This window comes from Pleurodeles waltl, chromosome 1_2 (genome assembly GCF_031143425.1).
Source record: "Pleurodeles waltl isolate 20211129_DDA chromosome 1_2, aPleWal1.hap1.20221129, whole genome shotgun sequence".
NCBI classification, from domain to species: Eukaryota; Metazoa; Chordata; class Amphibia; order Caudata; family Salamandridae; genus Pleurodeles; species Pleurodeles waltl.
The window spans coordinates 888,519,002-888,538,812 of NC_090437.1; the positions used below are offsets into that span (position 1 = coordinate 888,519,002).

Consider the following 19,811-nt stretch of genomic DNA (forward strand, 5'->3'; position numbering starts at 1 on the left):
ACGAGGGACGGAGTCATGGAAAGCAGTCTGACAGTCAACTTTTATTTTTCAAAAAAATAAACTCTGCCACAAAGAAATTGACAACAAGGAGAAACGTGACAGTAAATCTGTTCTGGTTTAACTGGTTACAAAGGTCACATTAAAATATCTTATGGCGTTAAGACACCTGCTGCAGAGATCTTTGTGTGCACAGTAAATCTCAAGGAATATTAATAATGGTAAGATAACTATGGTGATTAATGCATGTGCTGCAGATATCTGTTTTGTCTGGTCACAGTTTTGACTCAAAGCAGCATAGAGGGTTATTGTGTCTCCTGCAAAGCATATAATGTAACATGCGGAGGACAGATTTTTATTTTATGTAGATAGGCAAGCAGGTTATTCTTATAACACATAGATCGTTTTGTTACTGGCAGTTCATAAACTGCAATCCTTCTAATCTAGCACAGTGAGCTACAAAGGACGTTGTGTGACTTGTATACCCTGTAACCCTCATTCAGGTCCACTGGAATTATATGATGTTAATAATCACGGCGTTTCCCACATAATCGTTGATTTGCTGCATTTGCCACATAAGCTATTGTTTGCTGCAAAATCTGCAGATTTCAACAAAAATATTTGTTTCTAGCTCTAACAGATTAAAAGTTACTAAAAACAGAGTGACACATGTTGCCGCGCAGAGGAAGATCCTATGCAAAGGTTCACTGGTCACCTTTCTGTTGCTTATTTCTGTATTTGGGTGTTAGTATCTGTACTAATGAAATTAAACCTCTGCCCAGAAAATGTTAACATGTGTATAAATTCCCAAAATAATGAGGTAATACTAGCACTAGATGTACTGCATTATGCTGCATACACACTGTGAAATAGTGGGTGGATGCCATCTACCCATGTGTACCCCCGACTTGTGCCCTGTTTTGCTGTAGCATGCAGCACATGAATTAGGGCCTGATTTAGAACTCTGCTGATGGGCTTCTCCATCACGACGGTGACGGATATCCAGTCCGCCGAAATATAAATCCCATAGGACATAATGGGATTTAGGTTTTGACGGACGGGATATCCATCATCGTTGTGACAGAGTAACCTGTCCGCCGAATTCTAAATCAGGTCCTTAGTCCTAACATTATGGTGAGTACTTTGGCCCAGAACAAATCTCCATTGATCTTAATGTACTTGGGCGATCATTATGACATCTGCTAAAGGTAATCATTTTAAAAGATGATCACCACCACACTCCTCCCACCCCCTGCCCTGATGTCACTGCTATGACTTAACCAACTTTGAGTGTCACACAAAGTGAAGGGAGCCAATGAGTAATGTGGGCTGAATGGTTGACCCATGTGCACCATAGATAAAGCAAATTTTGTTCTATGTGACACATTTGGTAAAGCATTCACAAGTTAACATTTTACATCAAGTTAATTATTAACCAAATTCCTTCAAGGTGCTCTCAGATCTAACGCTCCGAATAAGGCACAGATAAGTAAAGTGATTTACTTATGCTCACACAATTTGGTCATGTGGGAAGCTAGGATTTGAACCTAGAATGCTAGTTACACATTTCGCAATTCAGTCACTAGATGAATATCTCCTTCTCTTTTACAACCAAAGGACATTGTTTTTTGTTTAATTTGCTCATTAATACTCTACATTCAGTAAATACTAGTACCGCGTGTAAATTTAGTGTGACACAGTATATGTATAGAATTTCAAAATGTCTTTGTTGACAAAGGTATTAGAGATGGCAGGAAACAATTTTTATGAGAATATTGTTGCCTTCCCCTGTCTTACACATTAAAAAGGAAGAGAGTCAGCACCTCAATAACAGCTTTTACATTAATTAGCAAAAACAAGAGGACTCTTGACATCCTGCAGAGTTTGCGTTCAGTTACAGGTCTTCAGTAAGAAATGTGTAAATTGCAGCTCGGCTGCTGACAGACAACACACACAGCAGCAAAAACACCTTACTGATGGCATGCAGTCAGATGACCTGTGATTCGTTGAGTTTGTCACTTAAAACTATGTTACCTAGAGAAATGGATTTCATGGGATGCTTGGCACTGCTCGGTTTTGACTCACCAGTCCCCAGTAGACAAGGGCAGAGCCAGAAACAGCCAGATTAGTGAATGCTTTTCAAGTGTAAAATGTAATTGCAAGCATAAGATGGCCATACTTAGGTGGTGCAATGTTTTCTTTTTTAATTTTTTGTGGCATTAGCGCTTGCAAGAATAAAAAAAATATCTATTGGATCAGCAAGCTAAGGCCAGAGATATTAGCTTTGCCAGTGCCTGCTTACTTCACTGTGGACAAGCCAAGCAAGGCTAAAGTCGAATTTTACTACTGTTTTTTTTTTTTTAAATGAGAAGCCTTTCAGTCGTGCCATGCACTGTATTATTTGACTGTGAAAGCGACAAGAAAGAGTAGGTTCTTTCAGAAAATTGCTGACATCTGGAGGGAGCGAAGGAAGACGGCTGGCTGATCCCACAACTACGAGCTCAATTCTCCCTTACTTGCTCACCAGCCGCCACTGACTGCTGCTGCAGACTTACCATTTTGCTCTGCTCTGATCCTGTTTTGGCTTCTCTCTCTGCTCCCTGATGGAACTCTCACCTGCAGCTGGTGGGGGTGGGGTATGTAGGCCTGCTCCAGTGCCAGAAAAGGCCTGGATGACTCTGACTTACAGCTGCATTAGGAGATGGAGCACCCCTACTTGGTGTGGACAAAGGGGGTGAACGCGGGGGGCCTCCCTAATCAAATTACTCTGCTCCGCCACGGCAGCCAGTATACTTTAAGCCTGTGACAAGGAGTCACTTATAGCTGGGGGGGAGCCCTTGTTAGCAGAATCCTTGATGGCAGCAGCACAGCAGTACACACCACAGGGGCTGACTATGTGTTTAACACACAGGAGGGCCTGGTGCAAGGCAGCAACATTGTTGCCATTATACTGAAACTGCAACAAAGATGCAGGGAGGGAGTATCCATTCAAATGAATGTGATTCTTTGGTAGTGGTAGGCAGCCCAGGCAATCCAGACCTTGCAGTAAGTCAAACTGAGTGGGGAAGTTGAGGTCGTGTGGGGTGAAACCAGGGGGGCGGCAGGTAGAGGCTGTGTGGGGGGCTGAGTCACACCATTCTGCTGTGTTAGCATCATCTTTCCTCCCACCATACAATGAGCCCTACTATTTCTGCATCTATCCAGTCTACTCTGGCTGCTAGGGTCCTCTATTCTGACCCCAGCAGGAAGTTTCTAAGACCTATGCAGAGCACTCTGGTGCAGTTATGGGGGCCACATGGACCATGTTTCTGATGAACCTCAAGTTAAGGGACAAGCAGCCTTCCTAGGGCAATTGGGGGAATCGGAAGAAGGGCAAGGACCTATCGAAGCATAAGCCACGCAGAAAATTGGCAACTCCACATCACAAGCAAAAGACTGGAAACTGCGATGTTGGGAGATGGGGCTAAGGGAAGCCCGTTATCAGGCTTAGTTATATCAAAGGGGGATGTAAAAACTCTAATATCTTGTCTCTCGAACGCATGCCCTATAGATCAAATAGTCCCCTGGGTGGAAGCATGGGTTCCCCCCCAGGGCTGGACAGAGCTTTGTTCTGTTCTCTCCTCCACTCCAGATGGGGCCTTGCTCCCCGAAAGCAGCTTTGAATCATTGGGTCGCACCCCCCCCTGACTATTCTCCATCAGTCACTAATACTGACTGTGCTAAGGTTGGTGGAGCACTTGAGCCATCGTTGTTGGCTATACTTAATCAGATTGAGGCTCAGAGAGCGGAGGCGCTGCAGCGTTATGCATAAGTCAGAGCAGATACTGCTTCAATCCAGCAATCACTGGCAGAGCTAGCTAGTAAAGTCCAGGCCTTCTCCACGTATATGACCGTGCTCCAACAACAAGTGGATGATGCAGAGGAAGTGAGAACGGCTACTGTGCATTCCACCGGAAATCAGCATCGACAGTTGGCTTTTGTTCAGTCTAAGATCGAAGACTTAGAGAATCACCAGAAGAAAAATAACCTTAGAGTCTTCGGGATACTGGAAGGAAAAGAGGGTGATGACTCCCAGCAGTTTATTATGCAACTGTTTGGGAAGGCATTTCCTGACCTGAGTGACTGGGATATGGACTTGCAGATCCAGAGGGTTCATCGCTTTCCTCTATTCTGGGGTAGATGTGCCTCCACTAGCACCACTAAATCATCACATCCTCGTCCAATTTTGATCTATATTGGTAATTTTCTGTTAAAGCAAGCAGTCTCTCTAAAAGCCTGTCCTGCCTGCCCTGTAGAAGTGGGGTCTATGTCGATCTCTGTCTGCTGTGATCTGTGTAAATCCACAATTGATAGACGTTGGAAGCTCCGTCAACATATTGACCCGTTGAAAGCTGTTGAGGCAGAAGTTTTTTCACAGGAGCCAGCCAGGCGCAAGGTCATTAAAAATGGCCACATATAAATGTGCTACACCGTGCAGGAGGCTATTGCTGCGTTATGCAAATTTCAAGGAACTGCATAGTAGTAATTGATAGTAGTAATATGTCCGAGAGCTGTAATTTTTGCTTGCTTGGTAGTACTGCTCCCTAGATCCGTAACATGGGTTACTGGTGGTCAAGCTTGGTTGTAAACTGGCTACAAGCATGCTTCTTGGAGCCCAGACTCTCTCTGGGTGGGTTGGGTCTGTTTGGGCTTTTCCGAGCCACAAAGGTAACATTAACGTTATACTCACTAGATAGCCTTTTAAAACAAAATTCTTTAGTCTCTTTCTGCATTCTTCTCTTTTAGTCTTACTTAGTAGCGATGTGCATCGTGGTGGGACTGTGGGGGTGGGCAGTGGGGTGGAGTCTCACAGGGCTGTCGTCATGAATAGCAAAAGGGTGGAGGATGATTCCTTCTGCAAGACACAGGAAGGGTGTGGGGTATGGGAGGTTGGGTCTCGGTAGTGGGGTTTTAATGGGAAGCTTGAGTGGAATTAGGGCAGCAACAAAGGGGGAAATAAGTCAGAATGGTTACAGGTTGGTTCACAAATTGATGTTTTTTCTTGAGTACTGTAACCCTGGGTCTTCGCTTGGGATGGCTCACCTGAAGCTGATGAGGGTTGTGTTTCTGTTCTTAACTGAGATGCATCTCACCCATAAGGATTGTTTGCTGTTAGGGCAGCTTGGGTTTAATACTGTAGTATGTAAATCTCCAGCAGTTTCTATATGTGGAGTTCCTATTTTGGTGGCTAAAAAGTTTGTGTTTAAAGTTTTGAAAACTGGGGCTTATTCCAGGGGAAAGGTGGGTATCGCGTAGCTGGCAAACCATGGCACAAAATATGTGTTTTGAGCGGATATGCTCTGTCTGGAATTATTAGACTGGTTTGGTGAACTGTTGATTAGGCGCAATTTTACCTGTATGATTGATTATGGTATTGATTCTACAAATCACTTTGCCTTCCCGCTTATGGTGAAAACAAAGGCACATATTTTTTAATTAACTTGACTATATAGGGTGTGTGATGTGTGGAGGACACTGTATCCAACAAAACTGGGTTATACATACTACTCTTCCCCTCACAGGCATTACTCCAGGATTGATATGGTTTCTGCTAAGAGGAGCCTGATCCAGGAGGCTGAGATGGAAACCTGCCCTAGAATCACCTCTGATCACAATCCTGTATTGCTGCGTCTTAATTTACAGGCAGATAGATTTGTGCGCCGCCAGTTCTCGTTGCCCCGCCACCTTTTATCCACAGCAAACGGGCTCCTGGACTCTTTTGATTTCCCTCATCATTTCTTTTTTAAATACTTACAGATAAGGAACTTCTTCATGACTGGAGGTAGGATCCTGTCTGATTTGCTTCACTGTTTTGATAATGCACCTCAGAAATCGTTAATTAGTGTGATCTATCAAGAGCTTTACTGTTGCAGGGTTGACAACCCCGCTCTTGCGGCCAAATGGGCTACAGTGCTTTCCGACAAAATTCTTTCTTCAGAAGTCCTAAGCGCCTTGGAGACTATTGATGACTCAATCCATTCTATTAATTTAAAATTGTTACAGTTTGACAATCTGTATGTTGTATTAAATGCTGGGCAGGTCACCAAGTGGGGCAGGAACTCCGGGGGTGAGAAGACTAAGTGTCCCAAATGTGGGTGCTATGCAGCAGATATCCTACACATGTTTGCTACCTGTCCTATTTTGCAAAACTTCTGGGCAGGGCTGACCCAACCCTTGAGTATTTGTCTGAGTTATGATTTACGATTCTTGTGTAAGTGGAGTAGGTTAGGTTATAAAATGGAATTTGATATTGGTCTGGGACGGCTGCTCGCTATAGCAATTGTTTCAGCTAGACTTTTTATTGCCAGAGCAAATCTTTCCCCCGCAAACCCCACTCCCCCAGAGCAGTCGAGTGGTGGACTGCGATTCAACAGATATATGAGCTAGAGCTAGCTCTGGCTAAAGCAAGGAGGGTCCATTCTGTTAAAAGGTCTGACCAAATGTGGGCACAATTTAACTGGGACCCATAGCTCAGTGTCAATGTATAAAAATGTGTTGTCTACTGACTAATTTATAACATCATGAGGTCTGATGATTAGTCATGTGTAATGTGTAAGTGAGGTTTTCCAGCCGATACTATATTATATTATATTACATTATATTATAGTGTTACGTTTTCTTATTCTAGGCTAAACTGCGATTTGTAACTTAATGTATCTTAGTTACTCTTGTTATCATAGTTTCAGGTGCACTATCTTTGCGCTTTTTTCTTTGCGCTCCCATCTATTCTTTCTTATCCCCATGTCTCTACTACAATTGTATGTTTTAAGTTCATGCCCTTTCTGGGCTTGCACATGTAAAACCCTGGTTTCCTTGTTTTGCTTTTTTGTTCTTCTGGTTTAGAAAATAATAAAAAATAATTTTTAAAAATGAAGGTGACAAGAAGAGATCACCACCCAACCAAGCACTCACATCGCAGGCAGGTACCGTGTAGTAATGTCACTTGAACTCTTTATAACTACAACTTTATAATGAGACAGGAAATAAATCACAATTTAACTGGTCACTTCAAGTATAGGCAAATTGAATAGCTTTTATTTAAAGATAATATAAAAATAAAATAAAAGCACACTTGGAACCTGCTTTGTTACTGTAGAACAAGGAGCTATTTGTAAGCAGCTGTGAACAATGTGCTCAACCTTTGTGCAGTCACTCAAATTGAAGGGAGCTAACGGATACAGTTGTCAGGCTCGTCGTCCCATGTTTTGTACTGAGTTGGACAGAAGCAAAACATGAATGACAATTTAACAGACCAATTGAAGCAGCCTGCTAACCAACAAGCCTCTCTGTGTATATTATGTGTGAATTATTTAGGTGAAACAAAGGTATGGCGACACAGCTAATGCTGTCTCAAAGGATGGACATGACATAACCATTTTCAATGTAGTGGTTCTCGCGTTTGCTCGAGTTAGAGCTGTTAGCGATGTCAGTTCCTAACTGGACTTTTCTTTCCACTTACATTGAAAATGAAAAGTAAAACAGTTGACATAAACAAGCTGATTCAAAGTGCCATGGCCGCCATGAGGGCAAAGGAGAGACACGAAAAGAAAAGAAGAACGCTCGCTGTCAAACGTAATGGCAATCTTGCAGTTATCCATGTAACAGGGTCAATGTCCAAGACATTAACCAAACCGCCCCAAAGGGGGACAAACGTAATGCATTTACCAATAATAACAAAGGATTTTTTAAAAACAAGCCCACAAGCCCGTGATAGTGATGGGCGTGCGGTGTGCGTGGTTAAAAGCCCACAGATTACAACAGGTCAGAGCGCTTGCGCACTCGACCTAAACAAGCGTTTGCAATGCAATGGGTTTTGCGTTTGCTCAAGTTAGAACTATTAGCGTTGTAAATTCCTAACTGGACTTTTCATGCCACTTGAATTGAAAATGAAAATGAAAAGTAAAACAGTTGAGATAAATGAGACGATTCAAAGCACCATGGCATCCATGAGCATGAGCGCAAAGGAGAGACACAAAAAGAAAAAGAAGTTTGCTCGTGGTCAGATGTATCGGCAGTCATGCAATTATCTGTGTAACAGCGGCAGTCTGCAAGGCAGTAATAAAACCTCCCCAAGGAGGGAAAAACGTAAAGCATTTACCAATGATGAGAAAGGATTTTTGAAAGGCAAGCCCACGCACGAGTGAAAGTGATGGGCGTGTGATGGGCATGGTTAAAAGCCCACAATTCTTACAACAGGTCAAAGCGCTTGTGCGCTCAACCTAAAAAGCATATCTTCTGTGTCAATTCCCTATACTCTGCTGCTAATGGCCATTAGCATCCTTTAAAATGGAGCATATGTTTATCACTTTTCCGACAGGCTGCATCATCTAGGCAAATGAGAGTAACACATCAAGGCACCTCTGCCTTGTTCCACTCTTCAGCGAGTACTCAACTGTGCAAACTCTCTGGATTAATTTACACAGAAATATGTGGGACACAAATTAACTTTTATGCTAGTTCCCGTGTGTGGTAAAGATCAGCATGCTCTTAAGACTGTCAATGAGTCTTTGCAGCAGCTGCTGTTGGATGAGAATTTGTTATGAAGGAAGCATTCGTTTAAGAGGCACAGGAGATTTTTGTGCCAAAACAGGGCTTGTCTAACGAAAGGGGAGACAGACTTGATGGCAGTGTGGCTTTCGATATTTCCTGTGTGTGGAGAGGACCCCCCACCCCCACGCCCAGGACTCACAGCCCGCTTATCACATTTTCTATCCCTGACCACCGAGCATCTCCTGTTGGTCCATAGTGCAAATAAGCGCTATGCCACTCCTCATGTTCACTTTCACAGTAGCAGATATGACACCACAGACAACTTCAGCAGACACCACCGGAGGCGATACAGCCCCCACCCAGGAAAGACTCCCGTACAACCTTCTCTTGAACAACGCTCGTGCTGTTATTTAGTTGACCCCCACCCCTAAGATCCCTTCTTTTCTTGTTTCCTTGACCCTCCGTCCCTTTACCTCCCAGTTGTCGCACAGAGCTTTTGAATCCCTCATTACCTGGTTTCAGGGGCCACAAGTTATCTCCCAGTCATAGATTTATCACTAAGTCATCCCTCCCATTTGCCAGGGCCCACATCACATGACACATTAGCCGCTTTCTGCTACGCCTCAGTCAAACCATACAGCGAAGAAAAGCTGACGTTCCACTCTCCTGAACCAAACTTGTACCATTGGCAGTTATGTGTAGTCTGTACCACTCTAGATATGTTTATTGTACCTATGTCATAGCATGGTTAAAACAGGACATGGAGATGTAACTAGCATGGAAAAACCTGAATAAAAAGAGTTTTGAAAAAATGGCTTTGGGTATTAGATATTTCATAAATATGGGCTGATGTTCTCACAGTTACCAGAAGCTTGTAGACTTTGTTTCACAGATGGAGGATCTGGTTCAGCTTCATCCTCCTCACAACACTTTTTTGTCCCAGGAACGGGTGCAACTACTTAGATTACTGGCTCGCAGTTCTGCAAAATAAATAACTGTCGAGAGTCACAAATGATCAGGACCTCAGATCCTTTCTCCTTCTTGGAGGAGGGGACAGCCACGGAACTTGTTGGATCTGCAGCTGATCCGCACAGCACTGCCGACCTAGAAATTGAAGGTGTTGTAAGGTTGCCCCTTACTGGCCCTTATATACACTATATCGCTCGCTGTCAGTGTTGGTAAAACGGCTGCAACTAGCTTTCCGCTGTAGGATAAAAAGAAATGCCGTTTTCAGGTGAATTAAACCGTTTTCATCTGGGAAAGTAGTGACTGTTGCTGGTTCTCGTGATGCAGCTGGTCAGTATTTCCGACCCCCCGCCCCCCCCCCCGAGAGAAGACACAACCTTAGGCACTGGTGACTTCATTTCTTCTTTGTAAGAAAGGGACGCCGGTTGTAACTACACTCTGCTGTATAACAAGGTACAAGTAATATATTCATTAGAGACTCATAGGACCACCACGAGTCTCCCCACCTCCCCACCCTAATTTGTGGCACCATTTGAGAGATGATATAGTGTGAAAACACAGCAGTACTTGCTGGTTGGTAGTTATAGTTCATTCCCCACGGGCCTTCCTTTAAAAAAGAGGACCACCAATAGAGGTCACCTGTGGGAGGGGGGGGGAGGGGGGGAGAGAGAAACGTAAGTAGTTTCTATTAAGCTTCTGCAGGTTTGAATTGATTCCAGTTTTTGTTACTGAAAGAAACTTTCAGTGGGAATGTTATCTTTCTTTCTCCCGTGGTCATCTTTGTTGTTTCTTTTGGTTAGTGGAATATTGTTTGCATGTTGCCTTGTCCTTATCGGAGCAGAACAGGATCTTGATGCAAACGCATCAAAATAAAGTGAGATATTGAGTTTTGTTCTGAATTCAAGGAAAACCAGGGTTTCAATAAGAGTATTACTCATGTTAGGTTTAACTTTGTTTTTTCTAGTGTTTAAATGGGTCAGGAAGACTCTCATCGCATTGGTGCAAATCACGTTTGGAAGAACTATCAACAAGTAAGTGACACTTTATTCCTAATATTAGATTCATAATACCCATCCTAAAGATCACCAGAAGACAACTTCAACGGCTTGTTTCATTCACCTTTGAAAGGCATAGATCATAGTTTTCGACCGTCCGCACCCCGCTTTGCAGTCGGCACGCATAAAGAAATGGTTGTGGCTTGTGCATGCCTGATTTTCTTAGAATATTAACTGTCAATTTTATCCTTTGTTTTAATCTATGTGTGTGTGGCCCAATTTTAATATTCCATTGCTGGAACTGTTTTGAGCTCCAAAGCTGTTAGTTTTCTCCAGTGCTATGTATGGTTTCAGTGTTTTTATCCTTAGATGTGTTTGTAATGATTTTTAGCTCATCACACTATGAAGAATGGTGATGATGATGAAACTTTGAAAGGCATGGCCAGCTTCTTCAGTAGCACTGGCACTCGCGCCCCAACCCACCCACACCCCACTGCAACCTCACCACTGGCATTGCAGCCCATCACACCCTATTGCATTTAGACTGTGCCTCAGTGTGCTCGCTTCCTCCTGTAAGTCCTCTGTCCTGCAGTTCACCCCACTGCACCCATGTGTACTCACTGCACCTTAGTGCCCTTAAGGGGCACTCGCGCATTATCCCACAGTTGCCACAGAGGACGACTGCAGTGTTCTTTCTTGTTAAATCTTCACTTGTTCCCACCCTGCTTGTACCACCCTCCATTCGTAAAGGGAGCCCTGAGCATGGGTGTGTGTGATGGGACCACTTACCTGACTGTGAACGACACGGGCGGGTCAGAGATGCTACACAGTAGCTTCATCCCAGCTGAGTAGGACACACTTGTGACATTGTGAAGGTAGGGAGATTTGTCTTGAGAAGAGGAACATTGACTGGGATACATAATGTATCACTGAGCTGTTGACAGTGGTAACTCCTGTCGTGCTGAGGTTTACTTGGCTTAGGTTAGTTAAGATACTGGTTTTTAAACTGTTTTTTTTTTCACAGACAAATACGCGATACCGTTCATTGGATCTTCAGTGAGCAGATGGTTGTTTACTACATTAATGTGTTTCGTGACGCTTTCTGGCCTAATGGAAAATTAGCACCCCCAAAAACATCCAGAACAGAAACGCAGTATCAAGAAACAAAACACAAAGCACAGCAAAAATTACTTGAAAACATTCCAGGTAGGAACGTCTGCGCATTGAATTCGAAGTAAGCCGCAATAATTCTCTAAATGCTTGGTTTTAGCAGATGAATAGGAACACATATGTGTGTATATATATAAAAATTAATATTATCTAAAGCCCTATGCTCATGTTTGCTGTTGAAGTGATGTTAATGTTAAAATTATATGGTTCTATGCACAAATGCCGACCAGTAAACGAAAATTGTGATACTTGATTTACACCTGAATATTCTGCAGTTACTTTTGATAGGAAAAGATGCATTTAAATAGCAGTTCTCCATCATTTTTGTAATTGTGAGACCAGAATACAACAATTCTTGCATGTTTTCCTGCACTCCTTATATTTGTTTAACATTCGTTGCTGGTGGGTATCTTTTTCCCTCTTCGCTCTGAACCAGCTGATTTTCAGATCGAGCCTGGCTGCGACAACATATTGTGGACCTTTGTGTCACTCTAATTTGCCTACTCCTTATTCGTGTCCCAGCTTGTCATTCTTGTGTTTGTCCCTTGCATGGGGCAAAGCCTCTTTTACTATCTCTTTTGATTGACTAGCTTCTGTGCTTCCCCTGTTTGGTTTTCAACCACTACGTTTTTCTTTTGGGTTAAGCACTCCAGGGGAGTGCATGTGTTTTCCAGCTGTCTCCCTTATGTACGTCTCCCCCCGCACTGGTTCTCTATGTCACCTGTGTGCTTTTTTCCACCACCTCTATGTTGCTCTCCCCTTGTGTACTTCCTCCCGTCCTCGTTTACTTCCTCCCATTGCATTCTTGCCAGTATGCTTCTTCCTGCCTGCTTCACCTTGCTCTCACACGTTATTTATTCTCACCACACCCACCCTCCGTGTTCCTTCCCCCCAGCTGCGCACTCTTCTCCCCTCCCCTGCCTTCTGTGTTGCTACCCCCAACTGCACCCTCCTTCTCTCTTGCCTGTTGCTTCTTCTCCTCTTCTCTGCCCTTGATGTTGTTTCTGCCCCATGCTGCTTCCCCCCACCATGTCCTACATGTTGCTCCTACCACATTTCAAGAAACAAATGCTGTGGCATTACTTATTTTTCGTATTTACCAATCCATCTCAGCAAATAAAAGTAGATTGTTTGCACCATATTGTAGGCACGCACAGCCCTACAAAATGATGCTGACCACGTCATAGTGCCTTTTTTTTAGCTTGTTTTCTTAAGGCATGCTGCTCCACCTCATGGGTGCTGTACACCAGGGCTAAAAAAACATTGAAAAAAACAATAGGTACCAAAGGCACAAGACCTATTATATTAATCTGTGCTTGTTCCACTTTTTGTTTTGTGCGCTTACAGCTACCTACGCTTTTCCTCACCCTTCAGGAGTATTTCAGCGTGCACATTTCCATTTCTTTTTTTTTTTGGTGCCAAATTATGGCAGTTTTGTATCTAACAGATATACCAAATGCACTTTTTAGGTCCAGCCTAGGCAGCGCGCTTGCCCTGTCTCGGAGGACCCATTGTATTGTATAACGGACTTTGCTCCCGCCTGCTGCTTACCATTGGTCTAGTCCAGTGTCCCTCTTCTGTGCAGCCTCCTAGGTGGTTCGGGCAGCGATACATCACTTCCGTTTTTTGCAGCGGCACACCGCTCAACTACAGTTTCCTTGCGCTTCCATTCCTCATCTGTTGTTGAGGGCGGCGACCGTTTTTTAAATTGTTACAGCGCATGGTTTTTTGGTTTTCAATTTCAGCACAATTGCGCTGGGTTTTACATAGCGCGATCGCGCTCATTTTTTTTCTTCAAAATTATGTAGCAACAAAAGTCCGGTTAGGAGTTAACAACGCTAATAGCTCTAACTCGAGCAAATGCGAGACCTATTGCAAATACTTGTTTTGTTTGTTGTCATTTTGCGCGAATGCATATTACATCTCTACCTGCAACTATATTGCTTTTGCACATTTCTCCCTTTAGCCCAGGCCCAAGAACGTTTGCACGAACTTTAAAATACCAAAAGGAAAAAGCTGGAAAATGGCCCACTCCCAACTCGTGTCAATGATTATTGTTTTCAAACGTGTCACACCAGAAAGGGGTTATTACCCAACAAAAATGACCAGGCTCAGAGCTTGGCTGAAGGTTTACTCTGTTATGAAAAACAACTAATGAATTCATCAACTTCCACCAGTAAATCAGGTGTTGTGATGGAAGGGTCTGAAAACTGACAGAAATCCTTTTAGGGTAAAATTACAAATCAGTATTTACCCACCTCTAAATCCAGATATTGAAAACAGGAGTCACAAATTAGACTGGTGTTATCTCAGTGTAAGTTACAGAAAACATATTTAAATAATCCTAGTTTAAATTAATTGCCTATTTATTTCATAGCTGTCCTCTACACTTCTGAAGTCATCAGGGACTTTGCAAATGAACTCGTGCCATAGAATACATGAATACTTGAATACTTAAATTATTATTTCAATTATGTCAGGTGGCAGCTAAGTAAACACGTTTTTGGGTTACTACTGTGATAAAAAATGAAATACCTGGTGCAAAAGGTTGTCCAGTCTGTAGACCAGTTGCTAACATTCAGTTCCTGGCAAAGGGAAAAAAGATCGGCAGCAATTCAATTGCAGGAACAAGATATTCTTTTATTTATCAGTATAGGCATGGGCCTGGGAGAAGATACAGCTCACCCCGACCTCCCGTTCATGATCTATGACCCTTGTCCTTCAGAATGGTAACATGACATGGGACATTTCTCGGTACATTGTCTTTTTTTTATGATTGCATAGATTATGTATATATGAGCTGTTATTACTGATGCGCTTGTTAAGCAATAATAGAGGTAGGCGTGCATTTTGCCCTGTATTGGGTACAATGCGTGTGCATTGTTCTTCCTGCCTTACACATGTACACTGCCTCATTTCCATGCACAACTGGGAAGCAAGAAAATACTTTTCACAAGTTTTTGCTCAGTGAATGATTGTATAGTGTTTTAGCTGCAAGTGAGATATGTCTATTTCCATGCCGGGAGACCCTCTGAGGTGCAGATGAGTGATAAGCCCAAGGACTTTTATATCTGACAGCACGAGCGCTGCTAGTTCCTAGACAAGGTAGAGAAACGGTATGCATGGATTTGGGTACATACATGCAGGTCAACAGGCGATATGGAATCAGGGTCGGACTGGCATAGAAAATAGGCCAGGACCCCAAAATAAAAGTTACTTTTATTAGTGAATATAATAGCTAAATAAGCATTTGCTATGCAATGGTTCTCACATTTGCTCGAGTTAGAGCTAATAACGTTGTAAACTCCTAACTGAACTTTTCTTGCCACACAAATTGAAAATGAAAAGTAATACAGTTTCACATAAGCGAGACGATTCATAGCGCCACGGCATCAGCGTGAAGCAGCACACAAAAGGAAAAAGAAGTTCACTCGCAGTCAAACATGTCGGCAAAAGTGCAATTATCCATGTAACAAGGTCGATGTCCAGGGCGGTAACTAAACTGCCTCAAGAAGGGACAAACGTAAAGCATTTACCAACGAAAATAAAGGATTTTTGAAGGGCAAGCCCATGAACGAGTGATATTGATGGGCATGCGGTGAGCATGGTTAAAAGCCAGATACATACCAACAAGTCAGAAAAGCAGCACTTGTGCGCTGCTATGCTCGACCTAAAAAGTAGCCCCTGTTTGCAAATTTTTGCAGTTTTGAATTTGTAAAGCCATGCTGAAAAGATGTTTTGCAAGATATGGAAGTCTGCATGGACTTAAGTTTGCTGCAGGCAATGTTTGTTTTAATATTAGGGAAGGAAACAATAGAATTCGACCCAGCAGACAATAAAACAGGCCTCTAGGAAGCCAAACAAGCATTTGCAATGCAATGGGTCTCACGTTTGCTCGAGTTAGAGATTTTAGCATTGTAAATTCCTAACTGGACTTTTCTTACCACATACATTGAAAGCGAAAAGTAAAACAGTTGACACAAGGAAGTCAATTCAAAGTACCACGGCCGCCATGAGCACAAGAGTCATTGGTTACCTGCATGAATGTCTAGAAAAGATCGCTACTGGGATGAAAGGCAAACCGAAAACAGGAGGAGGGCCCATCATACCCTGTAACAGGAGGAAGCGTGATGTAGTGTGATAGCCAACAAAAATATTCACTTAGTGAAATCGCCTGGAAGGTAACTCAGCACACAAAGGAGGGACATTTCACAAAATGCACCAGTAAAAATGAAGCATTTAAGACAAGCACAACAAAGAATGAATAACAGTAGTGGGTGTGGTTAAAAGCCCACAAAGAGATTACAACAGGCCCGAGCACTTGCGCGCTCGACCCTAGAAACAGCCACAAACTGAATATTCAGACAGACCACACTCTTGGGTACTGCCTGATTGCATTATAGGCCAGTCCGACCTTGTATAGTACTGGATTCTTTTACCCCATTCATAAAATGTATATTTTCGCATTTAGAGTTTTAATATTCTCCTGTACTTGTATATCATGGTAATTGTTTGTTCACTTCTTATACTAAGTGTATAATAAAGATTTGTAACTACATCATTGTTGTAGTCCTCAACATCTCAGGCAAGTGGGGACTCCTCAGCAAATCACTGTGTTGTGTACTTTGGCGGGACTGGAATATTCTCTGTTCTGTCCTGTCCCTTTGATGTAGCCCATATTTGAGACAGTGAGACCCCTGTCTGTTTTTCCAGCTCTTGGGCCTGCTCTCACGTTACCTACATGTGTTTGGAGGATAAAGGAAATTAACGCTGCGATGCGGGGAGGTGGTGCAAAAACCCTTTACCTAAAATCAAAGAAGGTTGGAATCTATACTTTTTGACTCATTGATTTGAGGAGAAGTCTTTTAACATAGTTGACAACAAACAGTGGCAAATGTGGTGCTGCTAGATGCACCTGCAGCTTTTGTCATTCTCCACTATTCTGTGCTGATAACCTGAAACTCCGTCGTCAGCACCGGCTTTACCAGAGTTCCCGACCCCGGGATCAGACCTGGCTGCATTCCTTAACACCATGTAAGTTGACAAAGGTCTTATCACAGGCTGGTGTCCCTACGGGCCAGTGGCCCCTCCTCAACTTCCCATGTTTCTGCCTTTCTGTCTGACAACCTTTGTCTCCACTCCATTGTAGCGAGTACCATCTACACATCTAACCCGGAGCTTCGATCTGGCACTCAGATATTTGGCATCCAAGCTGTGAACAGCGTCAACCATGCCCCCCCTCCCCGCCCCTAGTGCCACCACCTCTACCTCTGGTGCCATAGACACCAAACCACAATTCAGATCTCGAAGGGAGGCCCAGCTCAACTTCTTTTAGAAGAGGAAGCATACAGAGCTCGTCTTCATCCATCGCCAGAGTGCCATGTCATTCAAGCCTCCTGTTTTGGGGCACAAACTGGAGGCGCCTTTCCAACTGCTCCATCAGATAGAGAACCTAAACTACTAGAGCCATGGGGTAAGAGGCCTTTTCAGCCGGCAGTATGGCTCTAAAATACCCTTAATGTCAACTGTTTTTTAGCCAGATACAACCATGCTTTGTGGGACATGGCCTAGATGATCCACTCACATGTGCCGGCTGACATGAAGGGCCACTTTCAGAAACTCATTGGTGATGCAGTGCTTCCCGCCATATTATAAAATCAGGCCTTGGCACAGCAGATTTGGTGGCTTGGGCCAGGCGCACATTCATTACCATCCAGAGACACGCTTGGCTTCCCATCTCAAACTTTTCCTCGGATGTCCATGCCAATTTTATGGACCTTCTTTTTAATGGGGTGGAACTGTTTAGCAATAAGGCAGACTTCGCCCTCAACGATTTAGGACTGCAAATCCACCACACTCACCCTTGTCCTGCAACTTTCACCTCCAATTAGGGACTACCAGCTAGTTTCTCACATTTGCAACATCTTGAGAGCATCATCCTTTTGTTTGTGATAGTACCAGCTGGCAATCCAACAGCTGGTATTATCCTCTTGTCAGGAAGTACAAATGAAGAAGCCCAACGCCCAAAGGAAGAAGCTGAGGAAATGGCAGTGGATCCCCCAATTAACCCTCATCCTCTTGCTCTTCCTCCTCCTTCTCTGCACAACAAGTAAAGCAGGCTTAGTTTGCTGTCCCAAACCCACACAGCACCTCTGTGAAGGTGGGTGTCTCATATTCTTTCCATCTGGAAGGTAGTTGCTTTGGACCAGTGAGTCCAATAGAAAAGGGTTACACCCTTCCCTTTCTTCATGCTCCACCGTCTGTCCATTCCTCCCACTCCACCCTCAGACCATTTGGCCATTCTTCAGAATAAGTGGCAGCTATTCTCATATAAGGAGCAGGGGAGCTAATACCCACACAGGAACAGAGCCAGGGATAGATCACCGTCCTTCTTGTGCACCGGGAAGTAACATGCATGTGTTGTATCCTGGACCTCAGGGGCCTGAAATTCTTCCACAGAAAGGAAAAAGATGCAAGTTCTGCTGACATTGGAGTTTGGAGACTGGATAGTGTCACCCAACTTGCAGGATGCATACTTTGACATCCCTATTTTGCAGTCACACCAGAAGTACTATAGTTTTGTGGTGGGTTCTTCCCACTACCAGTATGGGGTACTACCCTTTGGCTTAACATAGCAGCTTAAGTCTTGATAAAGGTGATAGTGGTGGGTGTGGTCCACCCCAGATGGTTAGGCATCCCCATTTTCCCGTACCTGGATGACAATCTCATCAAAGCCAGTTCACCAGAAGTGATATTGCGCATACTGCAGTCAGTGGCATACCTGCTGTCATCATCAAGCCCAATTCTCACCTGAGATGCTCATATTGACTCCAGTTCATAGGGTTGAAACTGGACACGCCCTTCTCTGTGCCTTTCATACACCGTAAAGGATCAGGGACATCCAGGAATGCTTCAGCAAGGTGCAAGGTTCCCTGTCCTGAAAGTCCTACGTTTCCTAGTCCTGCTGGCTTCCTGCCTTCTCCTGGTAATGCACACACATTGGCATGTAGGGGCCCTGCAGTTGTGCCTCCGCAGGCAGTGGCTCCAGTACCGTAGAGTCCTGTTGGGATCCATTATGATCTCCCCCTCTAAGCACTGTGGCTTGAAATGGCTTTGGAGATTGAGGTGAACTTCACTTGCCAAATAGCCTTCACTCCCCTCTGACTGTGCCTATGGTAGTGACAGATGCCTTCAGCTTGAGGTGGGGAGCTTACATAGAAGATCTTAAAATCAGAGGCCACAGATCTCCAGGAGAGCTTGTTCTTCACATCAGCCTGCTAGAATTGGAGCCAATTTTGTTGGCACTCCAGGCCCCCCCCTCTATTGTACGTGGATCTGCCCAGATCTTGACGAACAACACCGCTGCGGTGTGGTACGTTGATGGGACAGAAAAGTCATCTGCGTGGTTATGGACGTGTGCCCCTGTCCCGTGTGCTCAACTGTTCTGTTGTTTGGATCCCTAATGATGATTTTTGTTGTACTAGTCAAATATGGATACTGTGTGTGTCCCATGACAGGCCTTCCTAATGGACTGCGGTCTTGTTGGAGGATGGGTGCCCAAAGCGTCACTCTCATAGTGTTGAAAGACCACTACCTTCACCAGGAGTTAAGTAACACAAGAGCGGTGGTGGCATCATACCATGTAGTCTTGAGCAGGAGTGAACAGGTCCTTTTTAACCTGTGTCGCTGGAATGAGACCTACAGGCTCACTCACTTGTTTCTTAAAGTTTTGCTGCTGTGTGCTTAACTCGCCTTGGCCTAGATCAGTTAGATGTAGTGGTGCACAGTGCAGGAGTAGTGTCTGCACTGGATGTATGTGAGCCTGGAAGGGTACAGTACAGGGCTAAAGCAGTGCTGTTCAGTGCATGCATGATGAGTGTGTGTGTACTGGGTGGATGTATGCCGGAGAGGAATACTTTACATGAGAGTTGTAGTGCTGTGCAGTGAAAGCATGTGCTGGGTGACCTGGTTGTCTCTTACTGTAAGGGTGTTCTGGACCCCGGTGGTGCAGAAGCTGAGTGAAACATTCAGCTGAACTGTGCCTTGTACTTTAGAGATCTGCCTGCTGGGGTCCTTCCCCCATCTGAAGCCATAGAAAGTGGGGAACCCCTTCCTTGACTTGGGGTTAATATTGGCCAAGAGGTGGATTTCCAT

At 44.0% G+C, this 19,811-nt stretch overlaps 1 protein-coding gene across 1 annotated transcript in view; it reads left to right on the forward strand.

The window, feature by feature from the left end:
* SNX25 (sorting nexin 25) overlaps positions 1-19,811 on the forward strand; it is an 830,371-nt gene that overhangs the window by 767,567 nt on the left and 42,993 nt on the right. The window contains exons 16-17 of the mRNA XM_069199645.1: positions 10,457-10,523; positions 11,512-11,693. Of these exons, the coding sequence (XP_069055746.1) occupies positions 10,457-10,523; positions 11,512-11,693 (249 nt within the window). The remainder of the gene's footprint in view (positions 1-10,456; positions 10,524-11,511; positions 11,694-19,811) is intronic.